This window comes from Odontesthes bonariensis, chromosome 13, assembly GCF_027942865.1.
Source record: "Odontesthes bonariensis isolate fOdoBon6 chromosome 13, fOdoBon6.hap1, whole genome shotgun sequence".
Lineage (NCBI taxonomy): Eukaryota > Metazoa > Chordata > Actinopteri > Atheriniformes > Atherinopsidae > Odontesthes > Odontesthes bonariensis.
Window position 1 is genome coordinate 34,873,272 of NC_134518.1, and position 24,982 is coordinate 34,898,253.

Below are 24,982 nucleotides of genomic sequence, written 5' to 3' on the forward strand. Positions count from 1 at the left end.
TATTTTTGGAGGAAAATCCTTTTAAATTTAGTTTAGTTATGAGCTTAATGAAAACGCTGCAGTTGTTGTCGTCCCGGTCATTCTGACACATTATTCGGTTAATCAATACATGTCGTAATTATAGGCCAAAATAACAACATTTGTTATCAGATGTGTGTTAAACTTTCTGAGGAAAAGGTCCACGTGGAGCGAGTGAGAAAGAAATAAGGGTAAATGCTCACGCTGCCGCAGTCCATGAGGAAGGCTCCGTCTCTGCTCAGCCTCTCAGCAGACAGGTGGAGCAGGTGGGGCTGAGGAACTATGTTGTCGTTCAGATGGAGCGCCCCCTGCAGGTCACACACGAGTAGTGAGGTGTTACTTTGACGAACAACGTCAACAGAGACGGCCACAAGACAATCATACTGACAAATCCAGCATGAGAACAACCACATTCACACCAACAGGCTCTGAATCTGAAGCTCAATGCTGAAGACATCAGGGCTGAGCTTTGGCTCAGGTTCTGCGCGTCCCACCTGGTCCGACATGTTGTCCAGCCTGTACAGGTCGGGATGAACCATCCGCATCAGCTGCTGCAGCGGCTGCGTCTTAAACTCACACATGGCGAAGACGCGCTCGTCCAGCCGCGTGCTGGTGCCGGTCCGCAGCGCTTTCTGGAAACAAATGGAAAGGTTTTCAGTAGGGCTGGGCGACTCAACTCGTTATTATCGCGTATACTCGCATTAACACAGGTTTTCTTTTCCATTTTATTGTATCGTAAAAGTCTGTTGCTCACAGGCTTTTACTTTATTTAATGTCGTGACTGTGGCTCAGGATTTTGTGGTAGTTTTTTTTATTTTTCATAGCGAACAGGATAACATTAATGCCCTTAAATTAAAGCTCATAATGCAGTGGCAATGAGCTTTAATTTTGTATTTGATAACATTGTTTAAGTTGAGATTTACACAAAATATTTGATTTAACTGTTGACTACAAGGTCAAGGTCACGTTTATTTATATAGCACCTTATAACAACCTGGGTTGACCAAAGTGCTTTACATAAATAAATAACAATAAAAATAAAAAATACAAATATATATAATTATATGTATATAATATATATATATAATATATAAAACTAGATAAAAATGCTGATGTTAAAAGTGTGTTTGCACAACAAATGTTATGGCACTTTCATTCATATGGCAGCACATTTAAAATCAAACTAAATGCTAAAAGCTATACACTACTTTTGGATTCATTTTTGGATTTTTTAATTAATTAATCTAATTAATTGTGTGATTAATTAGATTAAACATTTTAATCGTTGCCCAGCCCTAGTTTTCGTTCATCTGACAGTCTGAGTCACAAACCACATGAAAAACTTTAGCGCACAGCTGCTTAAAACCAACGTCCTCTTTCACAAACACACACACCCTCTGAGACGAATACCTCTGCTGGGATTGGTCAGGCGGCCATTGTGTTCATCCTGAGTTCAGAAGTTTAAATGCTGTTTTTACTCCTGCTGACTAATGCTTCAAACGTTGCAGAACTTCATTACCTTCTAAGATGTAAGCTCAGTTTGTTTTTCCACTTGTGTTATTCGGATGAGTAAATGTGGGCACACCCTCCGTGTGTGTGTGTGTGTGTGTGTGCAAATCCTGGGTGGATAAATATTCACATGACTGAACACAGCCTTTACAACTGAATGTACAAGTATTTGTTATTTTTGTTATACAGCAGAGAGTCACAGCTTCCTCTCTCACTCGATGCTTCAGCTGTGGGAGAAAAATTCACATTTCCAGACTGTAATGCGTCTGTTTTGCATTACATGGCATACGTGTGCGAAATATGGGCTGTGTTCCAAACCGCATACTTCTCCTACTACTCCTACTAACTTTTTGAGTGAGTATGCCAGTTTGAGTAAGCGAGAAGTTCCCGGATGCATACTAGATTCACAGAAATGTTGGGTATGCATCATGAGGTTACTACTCATACTCAAACTACCCAAGATGCAACGTAACGTGACGTCGCCGATCGTCATTTCCTGTCAAAACGGCAGTTTCAAGCTAGCTACAACGAGGGTAGGTTCACTTCCTGTTTTCAAAACAAAAGCACCAATTGTATGGTAATGGCTTTCCCTATGATAAAAGGCAACGGGTAATTTATTTTGTGAAAATAACCGGAAGTGCGTTGCTCACTGCGGCTAGCTTTAGTAGCGCCAAATTCGTGGGAACAAAATTGTAAACAGCCGGTATTTTGTCAGGTTTTCAACACGTTGGGGATCTAAACGACTACTTTCTCTCCTGAAAATGTTTCAAATGTTGCTAAAGTTTACAGAGTTTATAGCTTAAGCGAAATCAGCTTCAGGCCGGCTGATTTCGGCTAGGGCAGGAGCGAGATGCATTGTGGGTAAACGCTCTGCATACTGTCTGATCGATGAGTATGTAGTATGTAGTATGCAGTCTCGAACACAGCCCTGGATTTGTGTGGCTTCCTTTAAGGCGAGCAGCCACACCTGTTTGAGCAGAGCGAGGATGTAGAGGGGGAAGAGGCGCATGGCTGCAGGGACGACGAGTCCGGACTGCTGCAGGTTGGACACGTTGCTCTTGTACGCGCTGACAAAGTCCACCACGGCGTTGACCAGGGCGTCCCGGGCATCCGACAGGCTGGATGAAATCGACCGGTCGATGGCTGGAATACAAAAAGAACACAATGAAGCAGAAAAGCAGAGAAGTAAAACCATAAAACAATTCAAAGTGCTTCACATAAAATAAAAGCATTGCAGCAGGGAGTGGAAGAAGCATTAAAAATACATAAAAGAATATAAAGAGAAGCAAATAAAATCATTTAAATGAATTGAAAAACAAGCAACAGTCCAGATAAGTTGAAAGATATCGTGCAGATTTCATGCATAGACACATGAGAACAGAAATGTTTTTAACCTGGATTTAAAAATGTCTCCATTTGGTGAAAGTTTAATCTCCACTGGCAGTTTGTTCCACTTGTTTGCAGCATAACAGCTAAATGCTGCTTCTCCATGTTTAGTCTGGACTCTGGACTGGACCAGCTGACCTGAGTCCTTGGATCTCAGAGCTCTGCTGGCTTTATATTCTCTGAACACATCACAGATGTATTCTGGGCCTAATTTAACCAAAGTTTAAATGTAGGGAATGTAAAGCAAAAAGAAGCTCGGCTTCCTAAGCGAACCACAGCCGGCGTGTTTTTAAATGAGCAGATGTTGGATGGTTTCTACAGCCAACTCACCCATGTTGGCCAGCAGACATGTGATAGCTTGGACGTCGGCTCCGGCGTACAGATCGCTCAGCTGACTGACGACCGGCAGACACAGCGTGTGGACTCTGATACGCCTCTTTCCTACGGGTTGGGAAACAAACATGATTTGCTGATAATTCATTCCCAAAGAGGCGAAATGAACACAGTGTTTGGCTCATGCACTCCGGAAGAATCGACCCAAACAACCCATCTCCTGCAGCTGGTTGGAGGAGCTGTGCGTAAAATGCCCCTCCAAAAATAAGTAAAAAAAACAACAAATACGAGACGTTTTTGCTTGAAATAAGCAATAAAATCTGCCAATGGAACTAGTGAAAATCGGCTTGTCAAGATTTCTTGAAATAAAATGTGATATTTAGGACTTTTGAGTTAAAAGTGATCTTGAAATTAGCTTAAAAACCTCTTCAAATGTAAAAAAAAAGCTTGTTTCATATGATATCTGACTCAAAACAATTTGTTTTCAAGACTTTTTCATTTAACAAGATATTCCAGATGTATTGTCTTCAAACAACTCCCTATATCTGGCTGAAATGGTGCTTGTTAGGCAGTTGTGTCTTATATTAAGTGTAATGAGATATTTTGACTAGAAATGAGACAAATATACTTGGTAAGACTTAGATTTTTTTCAGTGCTTCCATACTTTGCTGGCACACTGCAAAAAAGCCAGCTTTCAAAAGCAAAAAAAAAAAGGAACAAAAATTAGGTGTATTTTGCTTAAAAATAGCAAAATTATCTGCCAATGGAACAAGAAGATGTGGCTTGTCAAGACATTTCAAAACAAGTAAAAATATCTAAGTTCAATTAACCCACAAATACCTTAGAATTAGTGTATTTTAACCAATAACAAGTGCATTTTTTCTTGATTCAAACTAAACACACGTGGCCTATTTTCTCAATATATTGAAAAATATTCTTGAATTAAGTACTTTTTCAAGATATTCCAGATGTATTGTCTTCAAACAAGTCCCTATATCTGCCTGAAATAGAACTTGTTAGGCAGTTGTGTCTGATATTAAGTGTAATGAGATATTTTGACTAGAAATGAGACAAATATACTTGGTAAGACTTTGATTTTTTTCCAGTGTATATACCTAGAAACTACCAACCAGGCCAGAAATCTGGTTGTAGTGATGGACTCAGACCTAAATTTGGAAAAACACATTAAAGCAGTAACAAAGTCAGCCTACTATCACCTTAAAATATATCGAGGTTAAAAGATCTGATGTATCAGCAGGACCTGGAAAAACTAGTCCATGCACTCAGAGCTCTGCTTTGAAGCCGAGGAGATGGTTTCGCCTGCGTTTACCTTTACTGGACGTGTAGAGCAGAGCAGCCTGGAAACAGGCCAGAGACGAGTCCGCCAGAGAGTCTTCGATCGACATCTGGACCGCGAAGGCGGAGTCCGGGTTCACATTGGCGAGGGACAGCAGGTCGGTGGAGCGCACGAAGAAGTTCCCGTGGAACGTGTGGATGGATAAACCTGAAAGCAGGAACACGGTTAGTGTTGGCACACCGCAGGCGTCCGAACGGACCGAGGGACGTCTGACCCGCTCACCTTTGGTGCATCGTATTCTCATGACGGCCTCGAAGCCGATCTTTCTGGTGAGGTAGCGCTCGAGATCCTTCTGGAACTTCTCCAGCTGGGCCGGGTTGTGGGTGCAATGAAAGGAGGGGTAGTAAAAGACGCTGCCCGCTGAATACTTGGACATGCAAGCTGAGGAAGAGGCAGAAGAGGCAGAAGAGGATGCTGCTGTTATCCTTAGTAAGTCAAAGATGGGAGGAAAGGGTCCAACACGCCAAAGCAAGACCAAACTGAGCATTTTTTCTGATTCCTGACACACTTTCAAGCAAAAACAGCAAATAAAAGACACACAAAACAGAAAAATACCACCTTATAACAAAGAAGGAAGCAACCAAACATATTCAAACAGGATCAGTCATGTACCGCTTTCTGTTGTTCTGACGGCACCTGAACATGTCACATAACTCACTCTGAGATAGGAGCTGTCTTTAAAATAGATAAAAAACCAGCACTGCGATCAGAACGCTGGCTGGGTGTGTCCGAATGAAGCCGCCAGGAGCGTAAAAGCAGCTAAATGCTGCTACTTAACACAGTTAAAGCCATTAATGTCACGTATCCGGTCTCTGAAAAGGGTTCGAGACATTGGGCCTCATGCAACAACCGTTCGTACGCACAGATTTGTTCTTAAATCGTCCGTACGAGTGATTTAAGAGAATTTGCGCATTCACCAATCTTTTCGTATTTTACGTTTTCTTTCAGGTACGAACAGAATTTACGAGCGATCCAGACCTGTCATTGGAGTTTCCTAAAATAGTCCGCTGTTGTTCGAATCAAGTTTGCTTGACTAAGGGATTGTATATTTAATTACTTTGAAGCAAAAATAAATAAATATACATTATACCCCATAATGATGCTGAAATTATTCTGTTTGACTTAAATTATGCACTAATTGAAGGTTAATTTGACTCTGTATATAACAAGGTTAATGGGAAGTGTAACCAGCGGCTGACTACTTTTGGATGCCTTAGTGCGACAGGCTCTTGGGAGAGAGCGTGTGTTCCGAGACAGTGTAGACAGACGAATCGCTGAGATCGTTATTAAGATTCCCAAGGACTGTGCTGCTGCACATATGCAGCTTGCTGGAGCCACAACTCCAGAGAGAAACACGCCGATCAAACCTAATTCCACCATACGCCCAGGTCCTCACCACCCTTGGATTTTTGGCCACTGGAACCTTTCAGAGGGAGATTGGAGACAGATCGGGGGTGTCCCAGTCCTCTGTGAGTCGTGCGCTCCCCTTGGTCATCAAAGCTCTCATTAGTTTATCACCCATCATGGTACATCAGATTTCCATACATCGCTGTCCAACAAATACAAATTAAGAGGGACTTTCATGCCGTGGCTGGGCTGCCAAACATAATCAGAGCAATGCATACGCTGCTGTGGAGCTGTGGATGTCTGGATACAGCGTTTATTTTCATATCAAACCATTTCTTCTACAGGTGACATGGAATTAACAGCACTCGTAATAACTTCCCATTTCTTGGCTTTAGCAGGTCCCGTAATTCCACTGCTGACACTGCTAAAAATGACAGATTTTCCTGAAAGCAGAACTTCATTCTCAGAGCCCCTAAAGTTGTTCTTTTTGTTCCTTGATGCCATTCTCATGACTCAACACAACACTTCCTGGCACAGCAGAGAGAAAGCACAGCTCCTAAAATAGTATCATTTTGGGCGTGGAGTATGCAAATTTACTATCCTCATGCCCTTAAATACGCACGAGTGTGATTCATCATTTACGCAGGTCGTTTACGATCTTTATCCGAAGTTAAGAGCGTTTGTTGAATCTGACGTGGCGTGTTTGTACGAAAAAAATGAGAGAAATTTAGAATAAAAATAGGAAAATGTTCTTGCTTGAGGCCCATTGAGAGGACAGGAGAAAGGAATGGAAAACGTGCCAAAATCCCAAATATTTCTCCAGAATTTACGATGCAGGTGGTCTGATATCTGAGCCGCTTCATGTGGGACAGAATAATAAAGCGAATTCATCACATGAGATTTGTGTTAGAGACACCGTGTGAAATATGGTTCGATGGATGAAATGAGGACAAAATGATGTTTTATTCTGGGGAAGAAAAAGCAGCCCGAAACCTTTTCTCACGCTGATCACAGACGAGATAAAGCAGCAGCGAAACAGAGAGGGTCAGAAGAGCTGGAAGGACAGCAGCAGGTTGTGTTCTTACCCAGCGAGGAGAGGTCGGTGTACTGGGAGCTGAGCAGGAAAAGATCCACTCCAATCTGCTGCCCCGAGCAGTCCAGAGCGAGCTTCTTATAGAAGTCTGTGGCAGGACCGAGGTGCTGCACTCCCTGTGAACACAACACATTCTCAGGATGACATTTTCTTTTAATTTGAATGCTTCTAAGCCTCTGAACTCTCCTGAAAGCACAATCTTTTTTTTAAAAAGAAGCCACATCTGTTCTCACTTTGCTTTATTGGCGATTTCCGGAAACCGTGACTTCTTGGCAGTTTATTCGGATTAGAAAATGAGACGATGGATATCAATAAATCAGAGTTCTGGGATGAGACGAGCACAGATCTTAAACCGTCGAGGTGTTCGGTCTCTGAGCTGAAATCTGAGATACATGTGTGGTGTCGGGGGGGGGTAATAAAAGCATCTGTGGCAGGGATGTAAATATATAACAGCAGTGAAAATGCCAGCGAGTATAAATCCACACATTAGTGGTTCTCTGGCTGTAATTCCTCCGTCCTGTGGCTTGGTTTAACCCTCATAAATGACAGGAAGAGATGACAAAGCCATCATTTAGAAGCCCTATTCCGTCTGATAAATGTGGGCATTAAAATCATGGAGGATGACGGCTTAATCCTTAGTGCCGCCAACAAAGAATAACAGACTCAAACTGTACAACGGGTGAACCTTAGAGCTGGAGCGCTGGTTGGGGTCTTCTCTGGACTGCAGCTTCCCGGCGCCCAGCGTCGGCAGCTGGGTCTGGAACACCGTGATGCGGCCCCCGGTGGGGGACATGAGCTTGAAGGCGGCCTGTAAGGCAGGGCCGAGGGCGCTGTGGGTCTCCGTGCTCTGGCTGAACATGGCCGGCAGCGACGTCAGCAGGTCCTTCACCAGCTGAGGGAGCGGAGCAGAAAGATGCAGTTTTAAAAAAGAAAACTGGAAGCTCTGATGTGCTGAAAAGAGACGAAGGAAGACCGACCTCTTTGCTCTCCTTCAGGTTAACCATCAGACTGTCGTGAGACGGGATGAACACATCTGCAGAGAACCAAAACGTGACATTAAAACAAACTATTTCGCCCGTAATGACGCCTGAAAATGTCCTCATTCTTCCTTTTCACCTTCTTTACTGTGCGGAAAACATTGTTGTTATTATTGAGGACATGAAAATAACCAAAGTCGCACTGAGAGGACCTGTGGGACGGAATCGTAAAGGTTCAGTGGGGTCACATGGCACTGAAAGGATCGGATTATTGGCTAAATTACAATCAGAATGAGCTGAGCAAGGGTAATTCTCCTTGGATATCTGGCGGTGAATGAATGGGATCAGAGGCACAAAGCGTGTCATACCCCGGTATGATAGGTGGCACTGTACCCATTCCAGCTGTTGCTAATAGAGCCACTTCCTGTTGACCTCTTCACCACCAACAACAACAACAAACTCAGGCATTGGAGAAAGATGGAGAACGCAGAGCCAGATGAAGCTACGTCCCTCTACATTTGCTCTGTGATGAGCTGCTTGTTGCACAAACTCGATGCCCAACGGAGCATTCTCCATCGCGTTGTTTCTTTCTTTCTGACGGCGACAACAACAGGAATATCGTCTCCTTTGACTTCCGGGTCACGACCCCGGGAAAACATCTGGAGCATGCGCAGAACGCAAAGTCTGATTCACCACGTGCTTCAGCGTCTACAAGCAGGTTTAGAGTGACTTTCAACCCAGTTATCTCGGGGTCTGAATCCCATCCGATCCAGTTCTTAGTCAGATTAAGGTGTCTACATGCACTTAATAACTCAGTCTGATTGTAAATTAGCCAATAATCCGATCCTTTCAGCGCCATGTGACCCCAGTGATTGAGGCTCTTCTCCTTAGCATCTAGAGAACTCCACAGGCTCTGATCATTGCTGCAACTCAAGTTCACTTCTGGATAATTTCTCTCAGATCGGAGGCCCAGAACCCCACAGGAAAGGGAGTCCTCTCCTTTTCCCGGTCGTGCTACAGACAGACGTACCGTCGATGTCCGACACCACCAGCATCTGCGGCTGGGACAGCCCCTCCTGCAGGTTGTAGAAGTGGACGGTGCTGTCAAAGGTGAGGAAACCCACTCTTATCCGGGTATCCCCGGGTATCCTGGCACACAAAACACAAGAGAATTAATGACATCTGCCTAATTTTCTTCCTCATGGAGCCGATATATTCAGCACTCACTTGTCCAGGTTCTCGAGAAGTGATTCGCAGAAGTGCTTCAGGTATCCCGCTTCCACGGCGTTGTGAGACACATCCAGCACGAACAGATAGACCGCCGGCTGTGGAGGTCGCAGCTGGGCCCGGAGGAGACAGACGCATGGTCAGACGCGACTAAAACTTCTACACTGGGATCCGAGGAGTAACACAAGACCTCCCTCTAGTGGAGAAATAATGACACTGCAGGTAAAACGGATGTTTTTACCATGTAGTCTGAGGAGGCGATGAACTCCACCGTGGAGTTCTGGACCTCTGGCCTCTTGTGGGGTTCGCCGTACGACCTCGTCACGGGGTTGTACATAAACTCATCTGGAACTGAACGAGACAAAAAAATGAAGGAGCAACGAAATCTGCATCAAAACACGCAATTAAACATCCGGGAAAAAAGAAAAAGGCAACAACGGAGCGGCCTCGTACCATCGTTGACCCGGTAACAGAGGTTGCACTTCCACCGGCGTTGGTCCAGGAAGGTGACGAACGGGTTGATGTAGGTTCGGCAGGAGCGACAGCGCACGATGGTGTTGGACGTGATCACTGGCAACTGCTGCAGAGAGATGGAGAAACTTTAACTTCTATGCTTCTTCTCCCTGTTTTCTCCCTATGATGACCTTTACCAAACATTCTTCTGCTCGTGCTTCAGCGGCCGACTGAAGAGGACTTTGTTTCCCGTTCTCTGGGAATGTGGGTGAGGGAATACTTGCAGTCCTTGACCCAATTTTCTGCTTTTCTTTCCCCTTTTTTGGACTTTGTTCTGAAGAGCCTCGGCTGGTTCAACAGGGTCAAGTAGGAGTGTTTCTCTGTGTTTCTTTTCTCCCTTTCTTTCCTTTTCTCCGTGGAGCACAAATGGTTTCCATTTGAGCTCCTAAGAACCATCAGCGAGAAGAAAGGAGCATTTTCAGCATCTAAGTCTGCTCGATCTCATAACTCGGCTTGGACGTCTGGTATTTGCTCCCCTCTTTTTGACCAGCTTAAAGGGACAGTTCGCCTCTTTTGACATGAAGCTGTGTAACATCCCATATCAGCAACATCATTTCTGAACATTTTCTTACCCCCTGCTGCGTCCTGTGAGCAGAGTTCCAGCCTCGTTTTGGTGTTGATGAAGGTAGTCCGGCTAGTTGTCTGGGGTTTAAAAAATAAAGCGTCTTGCTTCTCAAAACAATATGCGTTCAACAGAGTAATACATTTGCATCACAGAATGGTTCTCCAGGAAAAAGTCAGACCTCACAATCGCTTGGCCCTATTTTCTCTCCCTTCGTATCACTGCCTGCTGTGCAAATGTATTACTCTTTTGAACGCATATTGTTTTGAGAAGCAAAACGCTTTATGTTTTAAACCCCAGCCAACTAGCCGGACTACCTTCATCAACACCAAAACGAGGCTGGAACTCTGCTCACAGGACGCAGCAGGGGGTAAGAAGATGTTCATAAATGATGTTGCTAACATGGGATGTCATACAGCTTCATGTTAAAAGAGGCGAACTATCCCTTTAAGTGTCACATAAATATTAGCCTGCCGGTAACTGAGAATTATGCATTTCTGTCAAAATGTCAGAGACTCTGTTAGAGTCAAGCGGTGATGAGATATTCTGTCTTTTTCACTTAAAGACGTCTATAAAAAGGGAAATGAAGCTAAAAAGAAGCATGTATTTCAGGATCTGTGAGGGTCTGGTTCATCTCTATAAGCCCACCCTCCATGATGCGGGCGGCTCTTCACTCTGCAGCAGCAGCAGATTTCCTGGCCGGGAGTTGTTACTTTGGTGGCCAAAACAGACAGAACGGGTCCTGCGTGGCCAAAAAAGGGGCACCAGAAGCTAAAATGTGCTCCCAGATTGAGGTTGGAGTCACATGATGTTGTTTGTTCTGTGGCGGCTGAATGCAGAATGTGGACAGTGAAGATGCACTGGAAAAAATGCCCCTCCAAAAATAAGTAAGAAAAACAACAAATAAAAGACGTTTTTGCTTGAAATAAGCAAAAAATCTGCCAATGGAACTAGTGAAAATCGGCTTGTCAAGATTTCTTGAAATAAGATGTGATATTTAGGACTTTTAAGTGATCTTGAAATTAGCTTAAAAACCTCTTCAAATGTAAAAAAAAAAGCTTGTTTAATATGATGTGTGACTCAAAACAATTTGTTTTCAAGACCTTTTCATTTAACAAGATATTCCAGATGTATTGTCTTCAAAACAAGTCCCTATATCTGGCTGAAATAGTACTTGTTAGGCAGTTGTGTCTTATATTAAGTGTAATGAGATATTTTGACTAGAAATGAGACAAATATACTTGGTAAGACTTTGATTTTTTTCCAGTGAACATCTTCTCTTAAGAAGATTTTTTAAAGGTACAGTTGGATATCTAATCCCAAACAGCACAATGTTCATGTTTCTGAAAGCTTTTCAATTTAAATCACTCTGGTGCTAATGGATCATCCAGGCCGAACAAACGCTGCAGGAAACACCGTCCTTTTCCTTTCTGTAATGAGTTGTTAAGGGTACACTGAGGCACCGTATGAGGCTTTTAGGAAGCACACTGAATTACAACACATCCTGAATGAAACATCATGTTTATGACTCATATCTGATCACGAGCTGCAGACCTAACGTGAGTCGTTGGAAACAAAAAAACAGAGATGAAACTGGCAGAAAGGGAAACGTTAAAACGACACGTAGCCTACACTGGAAAAAAAATGCCCCTCCAAAAATAAGTAAAAAAACAACAAATACGAGACGTTTTTGCTTGAAATAAGCAAAAAAAATCTGCCAATGGAACTAGTGAAAATCGACTTTTCAAGATTTCTTGAAATAAAATGTGATATTTAGGACTTTTGAGTTAAAAGTGATCTTGAAATTAGCTTAAAAACCTCTTCAAATGTACAAAAAAAAGCTTGTTTCATATGAAATCCGACTCAAAACAATTTGTTTTCAAGATATTCCAGATGTATTGTCTTCCAACAAGTCCCTATATCTGGCTGAAATAGTACTTGTTAGGCAGTTGTGTCTTATATTAAGTGTAATGAGATATTTTGACTAGAAATGAGACAAATATACTTGGTAAGACTTTGATTTTTTCCAGTGTAGCCGTTCTTTTTAAATAAGCAGGTGGGTATCCAGAGATCACAAAGTGAGACTGCAGAGGAGAATGAAAGGTTGTTAGAAGCTCCGAACAAATCGTTACACCTGCAGAGTTGTGCAGTGTGCTGTGAAGCCTGCCTCCACTGCAGTGCACAACAGCACAAAAAAAACAAAAAAGGAAGCTGCAGACGCTGTCTGAAAGTGGTTGAAAGATTTGTTTCCTTACAGAAACACCCAACGTTTCTGGAGTCAAACGATTTTCTGTCAGGCCACCTTCTGAGTTTTATACCCGTTTGGCCGGTGATGACTCCCAGCTTTGGTTTTTATGCGTCATCACTGCCGGCCTGCTCTCCGTCAGCTCATACCTTCTGACACCGCCTCACCCATCGCCTCTAAAAATACGCCCATCTATCTTTCCTGCACCTCATCATCAACATTCTGCTCCTCCAGCTGTCACCGCGGCGACGATCCGTCTGCATCACCTGCTCCGAGGTGTCACCAGAGGACAAAGACAGACAAGCCTTCGGTGGAATCACTGATTCTATTGATTCTACTCCGCTGGGTGATGTAAAATAAGAACTCTATGATTAATCTCATTTGTACGCAGAATCCAAAAATGAATCCAAAAGTAGCGTATAACTTTTAGCATTTAGTTTTATTTTAAATGTGCTGCCATATGAATGAAAGTGCCATAACATTTGTTGTGCAAACACACTTTTAACATCAGCATCTTTCTGTAGTTTTTATGTAGAAGCCTCGCTCCACTGTCTGTTTCCTTGAATGACTTGCTGCTATCAGTTGTGTGTTTTGCCTTTAAGTGATATTTTAGACTGGAACTACTACGCTGAGAAGACAATTCAACTTGGCAGTGTTTACAGATGACTTTGGTTCTGTCGACTCCGCCGTCTGGAAGAAGTTGTTTTAATACAATACATCTGGAATATCTTGTTAAATGAAAAAGTCTTGAAAACAAATTGTTTTGAGTCACATTTCATATGAAACAAGCTTTTTTTTCATTTGAAGAGGTTTTTAAGCTAATTTCAAGATCACTTTTAACTCAAAAGTCCTAAATATCACATTTTATTTCAAGAAATCTTGACAAGCCGATTTTCACTAGTTCCATTGGCAGATTTTTTTGCTTAATTCAAGCAAAAACGTCTTGTATTTGTTGTTTTTCTTACTTATTTTTGGAGGGGCATTTTTTCCAGTGCAGACGGCCCTGTGCTGCGTATTGTTCCCCCTCTCTCTGCCCCCTGCTTCCTGTCTCTCTGAACTTTCCTATCCATTAAAGGCCCAAAAAAGTTTAAAAAATAGTTTTTTTAAAATTAATTAATTAATTTTTCAAAAAAAAAATAGATAAATAAAACCTGCGTTAATGTGCAATAAAATATTTATTGGCCTTAAATAATTAATGAGTTTACGCGATAATAACAAGTTAACTCGCCCAGCACTGAATAAATCATTTGTACATTTCTTTACTGAATCTTTTGTATTTTAGATCACAGCCAAGCTCAAACTGCACACTTACACACTTTATTGATCACTAAGTAGTGACAGCTTCCACTCAAAAAGACTCGATTTCAGTCAATAATGCCGAATATGGGAAACCCAGACAGTAAAATCTGAGAGACAAGGTTTGTGTGTGCATGTTTCACTGTGCCGAGTCCCCAGATCATACCTGAAGGTCTCTGAAGGGGTGCAGGAGGAGGCCCAGAGGGAGGCGGGCCTTGTTGAGTAAAGCCTGGGTCTGTGGTATGCTGGTCAGGGTGCACCTGAACGTCCTGAGAGGCAGAAAAAACAGAGGACAGACACCAAGTTAGAAAACACACACTGGAAAAAATGCCCCTCCAAAAATAAGTAAAAAAAACAACAAATAAAAGACGTTTTTGCTTGAAATAAGCAAAAAAAAATCTGCCAATGGAACTAGTGAAAATCGGCTTGTCAAGATTTCTTGAAATAAGATGTGATATTTGGGACTTTTGAGATAAAAGTGATCTTGAAATTAGCTTAAAAACCTCTTCAAATGAAAAAAAAAGTTTGTTTCATATGATATGTGACAATTTGTTTTCAAGACTTTTTCATTTAACAAGATATTCCAGATGTATTGTATTAAAACAAGTCCCTATATCTGGCTGAAATGGTACTTGTTAGGCAGTTGTGTCTTATATCAAGTGTAATGAGATACTCAATGAGACAAATATACTTGGTAAGATTTAGATTTTTTCCACAGTGCAGGATTAAAGCTCAGCTCATCCACTCATCCAGATTGATTAAACTCCCCGTGCGTGACTCACTGTGGGCTGCAGTTGACCTTCCTCAGGTCACTGCTGAGGTTGGGCTCAGGGGCCTCCAAAGGCCTCGGGGGCAGCAGGTTCCTCTCCTGCAGCAGGTTGAGCGGCCTGAGGGCCTCCACCTCCAGCTCAGGCACCCCGCTCAGCCCCCCCAGGGCTGCAGACAGCTGGGAGAGGTCAGGGAAAGGCTGCAGGGAGGGACGGGACAAAGGGAAACAGTGAGATTCAAACCATAACTCAGTTTACGGCCACAATGCTTCAGTTTCTGACCGTTACAACTCTTTTTCTGAGCGATTATGAGCCGAAACAAATACAAACAAACGACAAAGCACACAGCGTGTTTACTCATGCAGATCGATCAATGTGACAAAAGGAGAAGTGGGAGACAATTTGGCCTTTTTAACAAAGTTTTAGCAGCGTAACACACTGAGCGAATGTTCACCTGAGAGTACTGCTGGTAGCCGGCCTGGCCGTACGGGTTGTGGGAGGGGGAGGCGTCCGTGTGGGAGGCCGGCCCCTGCTGATAGGATGTCTGCATGCCGTGGTAACCATAGCTACTGTAGGGCTGAACCTGGTTGGTCAGATCGTCGGAAGGTGGCATGGAATCTGGGAAAAGAGGCATTTCTGCATTAAAATACTGCGATGTAACTTGACGATTTAGTGTTTAAAGGTTATAGAAAATCATTTAATTTCATAATTTCTGCTCGCTTAAAGTCAGAGTAAAGAAAAAGTCCCTTAAAACAGCTCCACTACGCAGTGGAGTACAAGCAGAACCTCTCTCCCATCACTGGAATACGGTATTTAATCAAATCACATTTATTTATATAGCACATTTCATGTACCAAACAATTCAAAGTGCTTTACATAAAATAAAAGCATTGCAGCAGGGAGTGTAAGAAGCATTAAAAATACATAAAAGAATATAAAGAGAAACAAATAAAATAATTTAAATGAATTTAAAAACAAGCAACAGTCCAGATAAGTTCAAAGATATCCTGCAGATTTCATGCGTAGATTAATCTTCAGGTTTCTGCTCAGTGGACTGAGGAGCCAGGTTCCCAATCTCATCCCGTGGTTGTTACATGAGTGCACGTGCACCACCTGCAGTGTCACACCGAGGAATTCATTTGGAAGACACTGTGCGGCGCACCTACTCTCAGGAGTAACTTTTTGTTTTCGGCCACTTTAACGTCTGCAGTCTCATCCCGACGGTCACCCAAACGCAGCGGGTTCCTCCTCTCTGCACGCGCCAACTCACCACCAAGGCTGCTCGCTTTTACACGACCCTGCCAACAATCAGCAGCGATCACGTGCCTCCACCCGGCTCTTGTTTGTTTGTTTGTTTTATTCAGTCACACAGTATAGAACTAATGTGTTCAGCAAAGCATTTTTTAAGTGACTGAAAAGGCCTACAGGCTGAAGCGTAATGCTTATATTTAAGCCTGTCCTGTTGAACAAAATGAAGCTACCCATCAACCTATATTTTTACAAATACTAAAGTAAGAAGAAAAGTAATAGTAAAAAGAGAAAAGACAAAAAACAGAATTGCATCCAATAAAGTAAAAAAATAGCAGAATAATTAAACAAAAACATAAATAATTCACAAATTATAAATACCCTCAAAAATTGCTTTAGAAACCATCCTTTTGAACTACAATTTCTTACATTTATATAAGCATCATTCCATAATGAAACCCCTTTTCATTTCTTTTTTGGCCTTCGGTGCAGTAAATTTGCATATGTCTCTTAAATGATAGTTTAAATCTCGTCTAATTGGAGGAACAAACAACCTGTGGACCCATCTGTCGGGCTGTCAAGCGGTTGCAACACCATGAAATAAAAGATTCTGACATGCTGATCAACATCCGGTGCCAACCGTGACTCAAACAACATCTGTTGCACATCTGTGCTGTCATCATTTGGTTTGTGGTTTTCTGTGAAAGCTGTGAACTAAACGCACTCAGAGCAGCAGAGAGTGATGGACATTTCACCTGGATAGCTGCCTCCTTCCAGGGAATCATAGCTGTTGGGAACCGGAGAGGCGCTGCCAGTTGTGGAAGAGGAGGTGTCTCCGCCTGAGAGGGAAACAGAGGAAGAGTGGACACAGGAAGGATAAAAATATAAATTCAATTAAGAGCAAATGGCTGCCTGAGATGCAAAGAAAGAATGGGGCATGAGATCAATGTGGTGAATCAAAGGCCAAAGAGAAGAGTTAAAGTAATAAAAAGAGGAAAAGTGTGAGAGAATGCAGGACTGGTGCTGCAGATTCAACTATATGAAGGAGGGAGGGAAGAGATGAAATGAAAGAACAGGAAGGATACACAAAAAAAAAAGGACATGACCATTAAATGTGCCGTTTTTCAATCCCCCGAGCATCTCAGGAGAAGAGCGAGAGGAGGCAGAGCGGCTGAAAGAAAACAGGAGGCACTTAAATCTGATGGAGCACGGAGGAGAAGGAAGGAGCACGGAGGAGAAGGATGGAGCACGGAGGAGAAGGATGGAGCACGGAGGAGAAGGATGGAGCCCGGAGGAGAAGGATGGAGCAGGGAGGAGAAGGAAGGAGCACGGAGGAGAAGGATGGAGCCCGGAGGAGAAGGATGGAGCACAGAGGAGAAGGATGGAGCCCGGAGGAGAAGGATGGAGCCCGGAGGAGAAGGATGGAGCACGGAGGAGAAGGATGGAGCACGGAGGAAAAGGATGGAGCAGGGAGGAGAAGGAAGGAGCACGGAGGAGAAGGATGGAGCCCGGAGGAGAAGGATGGAGCACAGAGGAGAAGGATGGAGCACAGAGGAGAAGGATGGAGCACGGAGGAGAAGGATGGAGCCCGGAGGAAAAGGATGGAGCACGGAGGAGAAGGATGGAGCACGGAGGAAAAGGATGGAGCAGGGAGGAGAAGGATGGAGCACGGAGGAGAAGGATGGAGCCCGGAGGAGAAGGATGGAGCACGGAGGAGAAGGATGGAGCCCGGAGGAGAAGGATGGAGCACGGAGGAGAAGGATGGAGCACAGAGGAGAAGGATGGAGCCCGGAGGAGAAGGATGGAGCACGGAGGAGAAGGATGGAGCACGGAGGAGAAGGATGGAGCACAGAGGAGAAGGATGGAGCCCGGAGGAGAAGGATGGAGCAGGGAGGAGAAGGATGGAGCACGGAGGAGAAGGATGGAGCCCGGAGGAGAAGGATGGAGCACAGAGGAGAAGGATGGAGCCCGGAGGAGAAGGATGGAGCACGGAGGAGAAGGATGGAGCACGGAGGAGAAGGATGGAGCACAGAGGAGAAGGATGGAGCCCGGAGGAGAAGGATGGAGCAGGGAGGAGAAGGATGGAGCACAGAGGAGAAGGATGGAGCCCGGAGGAGAAGGATGGAGCACGGAGGAGAAGGATGGAGCACGGAGGAGAAGGATGGAGCACAGAGGAGAAGGATGGAGCCCGGAGGAGAAGGATGGAGCAGGGAGGAGAAGGATGGAGCACAGAGGAGAAGGATGGAGCCCGGAGGAGAAGGATGGAGCACAGAGGAGAAGGATGGAGCACAGAGGAGAAGGATGGAGCCCGGAGGAGAAGGATGGAGCACGGAGGAGAAGGATGGAGCACGGAGGAAAAGGATGGAGCAGGGAGGAGAAGGAAGGAGCACGGAGGAGAAGGATGGAGCCCGGAGGAGAAGGATGGAGCACAGAGGAGAAGGATGGAGCACGGAGGAGAAGGATGGAGCCCGGAGGAAAAGGATGGAGCACGGAGGAGAAGGATGGAGCACGGAGGAAAAGGATGGAGCCCGGAGGAGAAGGATGGAGCACGGAGGAGAAGGATGGAGCCCGGAGGAGAAGGATGGAGCACGGAGGAGAAGGATGGAGCCCGGAGGAGAAGGATGGAGCAGGGAGGAGAAGGATGGAGCACAGAGGAGAAGGATGGAGCCCGGAGGAGAAGGATGGAGCACAGAGGAGAAGGATGGAGCACAGAGGAGAAGGATGGAGCCCGGAGGAGAAGGATGGAGCCCGGAGGAGAAGGATGGAGCACGGAGGAGAAGGATGGAGCACGGAGGAAAAGGATGGAGCAGGGAGGAGAAGGAAGGAGCACGGAGGAGAAGGATGGAGCCCGGAGGAGAAGGATGGAGCACAGAGGAGAAGGATGGAGCACGGAGGAGAAGGATGGAGCCCGGAGGAAAAGGATGGAGCACGGAGGAGAAGGATGGAGCACGGAGGAAAAGGATGGAGCCCGGAGGAGAAGGATGAGCACGGAGGAGAAGGATGGAGCCCGGAGGAGAAGGATGGAGCACGGAGGAGAAGGATGGAGCCCGGAGGAGAAGGATGGAGCACAGAGGAGAAGGATGGAGAACGGAGGAAAAGGATGGAGAACGGAGGAAAAGGATGGAGCCCGGAGGAAAAGGATGGAGCACGGAGGAGAAGGATGGAGCACGGAGGAAAAGGATGGAGCAGGGAGGAGAAGGAAGGAGCACGGAGGAGAAGGATGGAGCCCGGAGGAGAAGGATGGAGCACGGAGGAAAAGGATGGAGCAGGGAGGAGAAGGATGGAGCCCGGAGGAGAAGGATGGAGCCCGGAGGAGAAGGATGGAGCACAGAGGAGAATGATGGAGCACAGAGGAGAAGGATGGAGCACGGAGGAAAAGGATGGAGCACGGAGGAGAAGGATGGAGCACGGAGGAAAAGGATGGAGCAGGGAGGAGAAGGATGGAGCACGGAGGAAAAGGATGGAGCACTAAGGAAAAAGGATGGAGCCCGGAGGAGAAGGATGGAGCACGGAGGAAAAGGATGGAGCACGGAGGAGAAGGATGGAGCACGGAGGAAAAGGATGGAGCACAGAGGAGAAGGATGGAGCACGGAGGAGAAGGATGGAGCACGGAGGAGAAGGATGGAGCACGGAGGAGAAGGATGGAGAACGGAGGAGAAGGATGGAGCCCGGAGGAGAAGGAAGGAGCACGGAGGAGAAGGATGGAGCCCGGAGGAGAAGGATGGAGCCCGGAGGAGAAGGATGGAGCACGGAGGAAAAGGATGGAGCCCGGAGGAGAAGGATGGAGCCCGGAGGAGAAGGATGGAGCCCGGAGGAGAAGGATGGAGCACAGAGGAGAAGGATGGAGCACAGAGGAGAAGGATGGAGCACGGAGGAGAAGGATGGAGCACGGAGGAGAAGGATGGAGCAGGGAGGAGAAGGATGGAGCACGGAGGAAAAGGATGGAGCACGGAGGAGAAGGAAGGAGCACGGAGGAGAAGGATGGAGCACGGAGGAGAAGGATGGAGCACGGAGGAGAAGGATGGAGCACGGAGGAGAAGGATGGAGCACAGAGGAGAAGGATGGAGCACGGAGGAGAAGGATGGAGCACGGAGGAGAAGGATGGAGCAGGGAGGAGAAGGATGGAGCACGGAGGAGAAGGATGGAGAACGGAGGAGAAGGATGGAGCCCGGAGGAGAAGGATGGAGCCCGGAGGAGAAGGAAGGAGCACGGAGGAGAAGGATGGAGCCCGGAGGAGAAGGATGGAGCACAGAGGAGAAGGATGGAGCACGGAGGAAAAGGATGGAGCACGGAGGAGAAGGATGGAGCCCGGAGGAGAAGGATGGAGCACGGAGGAGAAGGATGGAGCACGGAGGAAAAGGATGGAGCACGGAGGAGAAGGATGGAGCCCGGAGGAGAAGGATGGAGCCCGGAGGAGAAGGATGGAGCCCGGAGGAGAAGGATGGAGCACAGAGGAGAAGGATGGAGCACAGAGGAGAAGGATGGAGCACGGAGGAGAAGGATGGAGCACGGAGGAAAAGGATGGAGCACGGAGGAGAAGGAAGGAGCACGGAGGAGAAGGATGGAGCCCGGAGGAGAAGGATGGAGCACGGAGGAAAAGGATGGAGCCCGGAGGAGAAGGATGGAGCCCGGAGGAGAAGGATGGAGCCCGGAGGAGAAGGATGGAGCCCGGAGGAGAAGGATGGAGCACGGAGGAGAAGGATGGAGCCCGGAGGAGAAGGATGGAGCACGGAGGAGAAGGATGGAGCACAGAGGAGAAGGATGGAGCACGGAGGAGAAGGATGGAGCACGGAGGAGAAGGATGGAGCAGGGAGGAGAAGGATGGAGCACGGAGGAAAAGGATGGAGCACGGAGGAGAAGGAAGGAGCACGGAGGAGAAGGATGGAGCACGGAGGAGAAGGATGGAGCACGGAGGAGAAGGATGGAGCACGGAGGAGAAGGATGGAGCACGGAGGAGAAGGATGGAGCACAGAGGAGAAGGATGGAGCACGGAGGAGAAGGATGGAGCACGGAGGAGAAGGATGGAGCAGGGAGGAGAAGGATGGAGCACGGAGGAGAAGGATGGAGAACGGAGGAGAAGGATGGAGCCCGGAGGAGAAGGATGGAGCCCGGAGGAGAAGGAAGGAGCACGGAGGAGAAGGATGGAGCCCGGAGGAGAAGGATGGAGCCCGGAGGAGAAGGATGGAGCACGGAGGAAAAGGATGGAGCACGGAGGAGAAGGATGGAGCCCGGAGGAGAAGGATGGAGCCCGGAGGAGAAGGATGGAGCACGGAGGAGAAGGATGGAGCACGGAGGAGAAGGATGGAGCACGGAGGAGAAGGATGGAGCAGGGAGGAGAAGGATGGAGCACGGAGGAAAAGGATGGAGCACGGAGGAGAAGGAAGGAGCACGGAGGAGAAGGATGGAGCACGGAGGAGAAGGATGGAGCACGGAGGAGAAGGATGGAGCACGGAGGAGAAGGATGGAGCACAGAGGAGAAGGATGGAGCACGGAGGAGAAGGATGGAGCCCGGAGGAGAAGGATGGAGCACAGAGGAGAAGGATGGAGCACGGAGGAGAAGGATGGAGCACACAGTTTCTCTAATCTTCAGCCTCTTGTCATTTAAACTTACTTCATTTTAAACATCAGCAGAGCTAAAAGTTACATTTACATCAGAAATATGCTGTAAAAACGTATTATTAAGCACTAAATGATACAATGTTGGGTGAATTAAAGTTTAACTGAAGGCAGTTTGGTCATGTGACCTGCCTGAAACTAAAACACAGCCGGGGAAAACAAGGAGCTGCTGTTGTTTAACTTCCAGCATCGGTGGGTCACACTGCAGGACGGGCAACGTGAAGCAGGACAAACCGCTTCAAACTGGTCTCACTACAACTTACTTTGGTGTGCGACATAAATGTGGCACCATAAAGCTGTTTGTTATTGCAGTTTAGCAGCATTTGTGGTCAAATATATGCATAAATATCATGTATTCAATCGGTTTTTAGACGGCTTTGTGAACCCCTCATCCAAATGCCCCAGAGCTGCGTCTCATGATGCATTCAATGACGCTCCGTTAAAGTCCAACCTTACATCGCCCGTTTAAGTAATAAAGGAAAAATGCACAGAGAGGATCTAAAAGCACACGTTTTCTCATCACACGTGAAATCCTGAGGAGGTTTTCCAGAAGGATTATGTGGCCAGAATATTTGAATGAAGCCATTAATCCATGTGGGTCAAAGGGAGGGATCGACAGCAGCGAACCAAACAGGCGACGGGCCTCAGGCAGCGAGCTCATTGGACAGGACGGGATCCAATTATCTGGCTCTAAATCTGACCAGCAGACGACGGGATTATGCCCTCTGGAAGAGGATGACAGCTAAGCCTTCCTCCTCTTACGTCTCACAAACTCTGGAGGTACCTCTTCCTCCTCTTCCACTTTTCTTAGCGACTTGATCAACAGACGTGATATTAATTTTGTTTAGTGAGCATCTTTCTGTCAAACTGGAGCCATCAGAGGTTTAAATATAACAGTACGCATTGGTGGGACTGCTGTAAAACTAGGGCTGGGCAACGATTTAAGTTTTCAATCTAATTAATCACATGATGTCCCTGATTAATCACGATTAATCGCATTTGTACGCAGAATCTAAAAATGAATCCAAAAGTAGTGTATAGCTTTTAGCATTTAGCTTTATTTTAAATGTGCTGCCATATGAATGAAAGTGCCATAACATTTGTTGTGCAAACACACTTTTAACATCAGCATCTTTCTGTAGTTTTTATGTAGAAGCCTCGCTCCACTGTCTGTTTCCTTGAATGACTTGCTGCTATCAGTTGTGTGTTTTGCCTTTAAGTGATATTTTAGACTGGAACTACTACGCTGAGAAGACAATTCAACTTGGCTGGAAATGGAGGAGTTTGTTTTAAAAATTTATTTTGAAATACGTGCTTTTATGTTGAAACGAGTAAAACAGGAAGTAGCGCCGGTTAGCTCCGTGAGCTCCACACAGGCCGTGTTCGAAACCGCATACTACATACTTCATACTTCCATACTACATACTCATCGATCAGACAGTATGCAGAGCGTTTACCCACAATGCATTTCTCCGCTAAACTCTGTAAACTTTAGCAACATTTGAAACATTTTCAGGAGAGAAAGTAGTCGTTTAGATCCCCAACGTGTTGAAAACCTGACAAAATACCGGCTGTTTACAATTTTGTTCCGACGAATTCGGCGCTACTAAAGCTAGCCGCAGTGAGAAACGCACTTCCGGTTATTTTCACAAAATAAAATACCCGTTGCTTTTTATCATAGGGAAAGCCATTACCATACAATTGGTGCTTTTGTTTTGAAAACAGGAAGTGAACCTACCCTCGTTGTAGCTAGCTTGAAACTGCCGTTTTGACAGGAAATGACGATCGGCGACGTCACGTTACGTTGCATCTTGGGTAGTTTGAGTATGAGTAGTAACCTCATGATGCATACCCAACATTTAGGAGAATCTAGTATGCATTTGGTAAAAAAGTCAGTATGAGTAGTCGGAGAAGTATGCGGCTTCGAACACAGCCACAGAGACCGAGGAGCACCTGTAGCGGTGATGTTAGCTGCTAGTTTATCTTTATTTTATTCCTCCATGCTTCGTGGCGTTTGCTGTAACTGTGTGAATGTGATGCATTCAACAGACTTTTACAAAAATAAAACCTGCGTTAATGCGCGATAATAATAATAATAATTAACAAGTTAACGCGATAATAACGAGTTAACTCGCCCAGCACTATCTAAAACACAAACTTTGGCATCCAGCTAGCTCACGCTGTTCATAGAGTATAAAGGACGTTCAACAGTGGCAGAGAAAATGTTCTCTGTAACTCCAGAGGAATCATTTTTCATCTCATGGCTGGTGTTTCCTAACCCTGGCCCTCAAAGCACGCCGCCCTGCATGTTTTCCATGAGTCCAACACGCCTGATTCAAATACACAGGTCAGCTCTTCAGCTGTGTAAGCTGGGCAGAAGGCTGATGGAGACCCATTCATTTGAATGAGGTGTGCAGGAGCAGGGAAACATGGAAACAGATCCGTCTCCACCACCTCCGACAGCAAAAAGCCTTTTTAACTCGTCCATACGTGCACGTTTTGTTCAGCTGAAACACAAACGTGCACGTCATACAGCTTTGTCTACGGGAGTAACAGCTTCTCCTCAGATAGCAAAAGTTCAGCACAACGTTTTCTAATTTTCCATCTTCCGCTCAGAGCTCACAGCTGATGGACATTTAATGGAAACTCTTTCACACATTCAGCTTCAACTTTTCAGCAATAAGAGAGAGAAATGAACCCGATGAAAAGGATTTTCCACATCAACCACCCTGGCGAAGCGTTAGTTTGATGCCTCTCCACATCTCAGAAGCAAACTGACCCAAGACCTGGCAACACAAAGAGCTCTAAGCACAGAAAAACTAAACTGAAAACACGACTTCATGCACATGGATTTGGTGCCTAATAAAAGACACATCACTACATTCACAGCACCACTCTGATTAGGATACCAGTTGTCTGCACTGCTTCATAATGTTGCAGCATCGTGTTACTATAGTTTTTATATTAGTTCAAATTAGTTCCTGCATGTATTTTCACCATTTTTCATTGTTATCAATGACAAACATGCATGTTTGGTCAAAAGAAGTGAAGTAAATCATATTTTTATGGTTTAAAGAAAGAAAAATCAGCATCTGTTAACGTGCTCCAACAGAAAATCTGCAAGTCTGTGCAACACCAGGGGAAACGAGGAGACATTGAGGGATAAACACAAAGCTAAAACAAGCTTCTCCTTTTATTAAGAGGGGTGCTAATGGCTTGCAGAGGTGCTAAGAACTGTGGTGAGGAGCAGGAGAGTCGGCAAACACATGCACAGAGAGCCCGGACCCGTCGGCTGGGGAGCGGCTATATTTAAACACCTGTTAACCTCTGGCTGATGACACAGCTCCAGAGGGATCGTCACAGGCAGAGCGTGAGTGCACGGGTGGAGGGGATGGTGTGAGCCAGGATCATCTCCCTGAGATATATATATATATATATATATATATATATATATACACATACATATGTAGTAAAATAAGTTATTTTTT

The 24,982-nt window shown here is 45.6% G+C and overlaps 1 protein-coding gene across 1 annotated transcript in view; it reads right to left on the reverse strand.

Annotated features, from left to right (window-relative positions):
* The window catches only part of sec24b (SEC24 homolog B, COPII coat complex component), a 37,933-nt gene that overhangs the window by 5,730 nt on the left and 7,221 nt on the right, over positions 1–24,982 (reverse strand). Inside the window, exons 5-21 of the mRNA XM_075481989.1 lie at positions 16,634–16,717; positions 15,085–15,248; positions 14,646–14,830; positions 14,030–14,132; positions 9,701–9,827; positions 9,489–9,598; positions 9,248–9,360; positions 9,051–9,169; positions 8,021–8,076; positions 7,729–7,935; positions 7,036–7,159; positions 4,826–4,984; positions 4,577–4,750; positions 3,244–3,354; positions 2,495–2,670; positions 513–650; positions 222–326 (exon numbers count right to left, since the gene is read on the reverse strand). Of these exons, the coding sequence (XP_075338104.1) occupies positions 222–326; positions 513–650; positions 2,495–2,670; positions 3,244–3,354; positions 4,577–4,750; positions 4,826–4,984; positions 7,036–7,159; positions 7,729–7,935; positions 8,021–8,076; positions 9,051–9,169; positions 9,248–9,360; positions 9,489–9,598; positions 9,701–9,827; positions 14,030–14,132; positions 14,646–14,830; positions 15,085–15,248; positions 16,634–16,717 (2,255 nt within the window). The remainder of the gene's footprint in view (positions 1–221; positions 327–512; positions 651–2,494; positions 2,671–3,243; positions 3,355–4,576; positions 4,751–4,825; positions 4,985–7,035; positions 7,160–7,728; positions 7,936–8,020; positions 8,077–9,050; positions 9,170–9,247; positions 9,361–9,488; positions 9,599–9,700; positions 9,828–14,029; positions 14,133–14,645; positions 14,831–15,084; positions 15,249–16,633; positions 16,718–24,982) is intronic.